This window comes from Gavia stellata, chromosome Z (assembly GCF_030936135.1).
Source record: "Gavia stellata isolate bGavSte3 chromosome Z, bGavSte3.hap2, whole genome shotgun sequence".
NCBI classification, from domain to species: Eukaryota; Metazoa; Chordata; class Aves; order Gaviiformes; family Gaviidae; genus Gavia; species Gavia stellata.
In genome coordinates, this window is record NC_082637.1 from 19,583,622 (window position 1) to 19,589,901 (window position 6,280).

The 6,280-nt window shown below is 46.8% G+C and overlaps 1 protein-coding gene across 1 annotated transcript; it reads left to right on the forward strand.

Annotated features, from left to right (window-relative positions):
• The first annotated feature begins 323 nt into the window (after positions 1 to 323).
• On the forward strand, positions 324 to 5,845 carry FST (follistatin). The gene is made up of 6 exons (XM_059834171.1): positions 324 to 405; positions 2,348 to 2,539; positions 2,949 to 3,167; positions 3,533 to 3,757; positions 4,808 to 5,038; positions 5,763 to 5,845. Exons 1-6 carry the CDS (start codon positions 324 to 326, stop codon positions 5,843 to 5,845), a joined length of 1,032 nt encoding a protein of 343 aa, XP_059690154.1.
• Positions 5,846 to 6,280: the final 435 nt, after the last annotated feature.

The window sequence follows — 6,280 nt, forward strand, 5'->3', positions numbered from 1 at the left end:
GGCGTGGGGCTGCGCGGGTGCGCGCCCGTGTGTGCGTGCACCTAGAGCAGATCATTGGAGAGGGTTTCCAGAAGGTGGAAAATGTCACCTGATTCACACTGAACTTTTTAAATCTCCCCACCCCCGAGCAGACACACACACACATTAGGAGACCGCCCACCGCAGACAGCTAAGACCCCCGTATAGATTTAAAGAGAGACTGCATTCAGAGCCTGACGTTCATTCAATAGAGCGATCATAAGCAGGCTGGCTAGTGCTCGCTCCCTCTCCCTACTCCCCCTCACGCTGTTCCTGTGTCTCTCTCACTCCCTGCTACGCTGAGGATGTTAAATCAGAGAATCCACCCGGGCATGCTCTTACTCCTGATGTTTCTGTGCCACTTCATGGAAGATCACACAGTGCAGGGTAAGACCAGACTGTTTATTCGCAGATACGTTTCTTTATTACTATTACTGTTTTCTTTCTGTCTCTCGGGCACGGTTTAGTTTGCTGCGCTGCTAAACGCCTCTCTCCATGGTCCAACAGGACAGAAGTTAACTGTGGGCATGGGATTGCTTTGTACCGAGGTGCAGAGGTGTCATTTAGACGCCTTTTTGATCGGATCTTCGCACTGCTCTGCATAGGCACGGAGGACAGATGAGGATGTTTCTTGGTATTTATTGTTGTTATGCAGCATGAATGAAGAGCAGCATCGCGAGGGAACTTTCCCAGTCTCGGCTCCCGAATGAGTGCTCAAAGTTTGTTGGTAATTTAGCTCAGATTTTTATCTCGCCTGCCTGACGGAAGGAGAGGTAGTGATGGGGAGCCCCACGATTACAGCTGACATTTTTAGAAACCATTAAGTGGTCATTTTCCGGACATTCCTCTAATATTGGGATTTCCTCCTCCCCCTCTGTTGTTTTTTTTTTTTTTGGTGAATAAATATTAGTGTTGTAAATTCTCCTGTACTGAAGAGTATGCTTAAATAAGTTGGGGTGGTTGTTTTTTTTTTTTTTTTCCATGCGAACAAAACAAACGCGAACCTGATATTGACAACTCTTAAGAGCCCTCTTTCGACACAAGGGAATATTGATTTTTAGTTTTGGGGCTTTTTTCGCTCATCTTGACCGTGTTCCAACCACAACCTGGATGTCTTACCATTGCTTGTTTTATTAATTTTTTCCTTTTTTTTTTTTTTCTTTTCTCCCCCATTACCGAGCTAGAGCATAAGTTAATCTATCTAATGTAGGCAACTGTAAGGCGAAAAACTTTTTTTTTTTTTTTTTGTTAAGGGCGTTGTTTGTTCAATGATTTTTAGCGGGGAGGGGGGGGGGGCGAGATCTTACCCCGCGCCCAGCGGCATCTCGACTGGCCGATCCTGACCCCTCGCTGCGGTACATTCCCATCGGAGTAAGGAGGCAGGATCGAGCCCTGGCTGGATTAGCACCAGAATCAATTGGTATTGAGTTGCTGGAGAAGTCACATTGGTTATTCGCGAGAGACTCATCCCAACCAAAACTCTCCAGCTAAAAAAGGGGGAGTTGCTTGGACTAATGTTCTTGGCTTGACTCCACAAATAACAGGGATACTAGTGAAAAAAAAAAAGGGAAAAAAAAAAAAAAAACAATAAAACTCACTCTATCCGGTTTAGGGACAGTGTACTTTCCTCCGAAATGCTTGCGAGAGAGACAGCACCTATAACTTTTCCAGCTTGATCGATTTTTAAAACTCTGTAGGGACCTCCTGCTCTGTGTGCCCTTGTATTTTATGTACTTTGCTCACTTTTTTGGAGCTCTGCTGACTTATTTTAGTGAAGGAAAGATATTTGTTAATAGCAGCAGCAAAATGTGGAGATTTCGAAAGACTTCGCTAACAGCAAATGTTCCCAACTCGTGCAGATTGCAAAATGGGCTGGGACTGAAACTCTGTGCGGCACTAAAACAATGCTGCTGTGCAGCCGCGGTGAGGAGGAGCGGGCAGGGGGAGGAGGAAGGAATTTGCAAGCGCGATTTTCTTTTTATTCCCTTTTAAATGCACATCCTTTTCAAGCCTCTGTCACGTGCCGGCAGGGCTCCTTCTGCTCTACATATGGAATAAATACCGCCGAAAACTGCCTCGTCCTGCTTTGATCGGGTCTTTTCTTTCTTTCTGGCTTTTTTTGCGTGGTTTTTGTGTGTGTGTGTGTGTATGGTTTTCTTTTTTTTTTTTTTTTTTTAAACCGCGCTCCCAAACGGGCCGGCGTAGCTGCGGGTTATGAAATGGGGCAAATCAAAGTAAACAGTCTAGTAAAAGTCACTGCACGGCGCACGTGTTGTGTCTGGGTCACTGGTGCCTGCCACTGATCCGGCTGGGTGTCCCCCCCCCGCAGCTGGGAACTGCTGGCTCCGGCAGGCGCGGAACGGCCGCTGCCAGGTCCTCTACAAGACCGACCTCAGCAAGGAGGAGTGCTGCAAGACCGGCCGCCTGACAACTTCGTGGACGGAAGAGGACGTCAACGACAACACGCTTTTTAAGTGGATGATTTTTAATGGGGGAGCCCCAAACTGCATCCCGTGCAAAGGTGAGGGGGGTGCTGGCGAGCTGCTCCCTGCTGAGGAGCGGTTCAGGCAGGGACTGGGCTGGGGGAGGAGGAGCGGGGAAGGAGCTGGAGGGGGGGCAGCGCGGTCCTCCCGCTTCCTCCCTCGGTGGGGCTTTGAGGGGCGTCTCCTGCCAGCCCCGGGATCCGTCAGGGGACCCCCACTTCTGCTCGGCCGCCGTGCACGTCGCGGGGAGGGGCGCAGCGACCTCCTCTCCCCCCCTGCCCTCGGTGGCGGGGGGAATTTCCCTCGAGTGGTGTTTCCTGGAGGGGGGGGGAGGTGTTTTCTCTGTATGCTCAGGGGTCACGGTGTCTTTTTTTTCTTTAAGCAGTTTTGACACCAAGTCTGTTCTGCACGCTCGGTACTAAAGTGGTGCCTCTTTCCTTCCGTCAGAAACGTGCGAGAATGTGGACTGTGGACCCGGGAAGAAATGTAAAATGAACAAGAAGAACAAACCTCGGTGTGTTTGTGCTCCGGATTGCTCTAATATCACTTGGAAGGGCCCCGTGTGTGGCTTAGATGGGAAAACCTACAGGAACGAGTGTGCCCTTCTCAAAGCCAGATGTAAAGAACAGCCCGAACTTGAAGTCCAGTATCAGGGCAAATGCAAAAGTAGGTTTGCAAATCTAACCCGATCTCCCTCAAATGCCAAAGGGTGTGTGTCTGAGTGCAGGGAGGAGGAGCTGTTGGACGTACTTCCCCACAGGAACCAGAGTGATGTTCCAAATGCTGGGAGACAGTAACTAACCACGCTCAACAGACAAGGACGTAGCTGGATTGAGAGTTCCCCACAGTCTAGCAGCACATGTGTCCCACCAGCTACCCTAAGATGGGAAGGTTTCCTCCAGTGGCCCTTAAATGAGGAGAGCTGCTGAAGGCTTTTATCTGATCATTTGTTTCATTGTCTCACCCGTTCAGTCCTTGCTGGGGCTCCGGGATCTCCTATTAATCACTGTGTGTTTCTGTCTTTATTTCAGAGACCTGTAGGGATGTGTTATGCCCAGGCAGCTCCACGTGTGTGGTTGACCAAACTAATAATGCCTACTGCGTGACGTGTAATCGAATTTGCCCAGAGCCTACCTCCCCGGAACAGTATCTCTGCGGGAATGACGGCATAACTTACGCCAGTGCCTGCCACCTGAGGAAAGCTACCTGCCTACTGGGCAGATCCATTGGATTAGCCTACGAAGGAAAATGCATCAGTAGGTATCTCGGTCGGAGGGGCGAGGGTGGAGGGAGCTTCCTTGATCAGCTGCTTCAGAGTATCATGTGTGCAATTGGGTGGATGTAGTTAGCGCTGGGGAGGAGGAGAGACTTCCAGCAGCCTGGGTTAGTGCTCCCCTCCAAGAGCTCCCCTCCAGGAAAAAGAGAGCCAGGGTGAGCTTTGCCCCAGAAAAGATGGCAGAAGGGATGAGGGAGTAGAGGGCCTGATCCTGCTTCTCTTGCTATCGCTGTGGGTGCTGACATCAGTATCCAAGGAAGAAGTACCCGCCATTAAATAGATCATGACATAGTCACAGTGTAACAAGGTCTCGATAGTCAGTGGATCTGGATTCCTGGAAACAATTGTCTTCAAGTGGTCTTGGCAAAGCTTGTGTTAACTTAATTGGAAACATCTGATGACTTTTTCCTCTCTAGAAATATTGCAGTTTGGAGGCGGTGGGTAAAGATAGGAAAATAATCTCTGTGCATCCTGACATTTTGTGTTGTGATTTCCAGAAAGGACTGATAGTGAAGCGTGTTACAAGGAGGCACCTTCAGGGCAGCCTCTGCTCCCCGAAACTGCTGGGGGAATTTGGGGTAGTCTCAGGCTGCTTTTAGTTGGCTTACGTTGAGGTGAATTCCCTTTCTAATCTTGTAGACAACTACTCTGTGTGGGTTAGTTCGAAAATAATTGATTTAGAAATGTTGAATGTGTTGGCAAATTCTGCACTTACTGCTAATTTGGGGTGCTGAATTTCCACTGACATCAAATGGAGCAGGAAGGTCATGTACAATAGGCAAATGTAACTCTGTATTCCCAGGGCCAAGCTCTGCTGGCACAGCTGTCTTTCCTCCCCCACATATAGACAGGCAATGGTGTCTACAGGACTACTTGCTTGAGCAGAATCAGCAAGTATCATCACATCTACTGCATTTGAGCTTTGTCTATTCACAGTTCACAGGGGAAAGGGAGTTTGGGGTTGTTTGTTGTTGCTTTTCTTTTTCCTTTGTCTTTTCACTTACCTCTAGTATCCTGTGTATATTTTTAGAAGCCAAATCCTGTGAAGACATTCAGTGCAGTGCTGGGAAGAAATGCTTGTGGGATTTTAAGGTTGGCAGAGGTCGGTGCGCCCTCTGCGACGAGCTATGCCCTGAAAGCAAGTCAGACGAGGCAGTCTGTGCCAGCGATAACACAACTTACCCAAGCGAGTGTGCCATGAAAGAGGCAGCCTGCTCCATGGGTGTGCTTCTAGAAGTAAAGCACTCCGGATCTTGCAACTGTAAGTGAGATTTTTAACTCTGCAGACACATAAAGCTTCTGAAGGCAATCCATAGGTAATGAAGACTTACACCTTTAAACATAAGAAAGCTTGATACAGAGATTCGAGATATGGTACAGGTGCCATATAAGTATGCATCTATCACGCACACACTTTGGTTACTGATAAAATGCAATAGACCTCCAACAGCCAGTTGGCCTTCAAGTTGGGGTTTTGGGGATATTCTGAGGACAAGTCATTTTGTCAGAAAGGGCTTGCCCTAGGATTGTAATTCTAGTGATTTTTTCCTACTTTGTCGGCTCTCGTGTGCTTTGCTGATTGCTTTATTAACACCTGGATAAACTCTAACTCGGTCCAAAAGAACAAACTTAATGGTAGCACATGGGCACCTGGTTTAGCACAGTTGCCTCTACTAACTCTGAATGAAGGACACAAAGCAGTTAAACCTAGAACACAAGAGCGCTTTTTATTTGATTTCAGGAATCTGCCAATAAAACCTGAGCCATTGATTCTTCAGAACTTTCTGCAGTTATGACTTCATAGATTATGTATAAAAAAACCTTATTGCCTAACAGCAGATGCCAAAGAGCATCTCACTACAAGTCGCATAAAATGCAACGCTGTATTATGGCTGTTCAGAGGGCTTTGAAAACATGCACTGAGCTGCTTCTGCGCTGTTGTTGTCCTTATTTAAACAACAGCTCCCCTGTATTCCCCCATCTAGCCATTAATGAAGACCCAGAGGACGAAGACGAAGATGAAGACCAGGACTACAGCTTTCCTATATCTTCCATTCTAGAGTGGTAAAACCTCCATCACTATTGGAACAGCCATTGGGCACGAAATCAATGTCCATACTGTAAATAAGTGTATGCTTATTTATTTTGGGGAGAAAAAAAGTATACATATAGTTGAGTCTCGTAGACATTTATTTATACTGTGTCATGTTTTATAATTTATACATAAAATGTCTGGTTGACTGTACACCTTGTTTTTTGAAGAAATTTATTCGTTACGGGAAGAGCAGTGTTATTTATTGTGAAGTCTCTTGCTTGTAAAGTAAAGCTTTTCTTTTTTCTTGTAAACTATAAAAGTCCATTCCTTAGAGCTTACCCACATGATCTCATCTCTTTGTTTCACTGATGTTAACTCTTTTTCACTTTAACAAACTTGCATGTCCTTTTCTGTTACGTTTATTTATTGGATTTTCTTCTTGCCAGTTCTGTACATAAAAGATCCCTC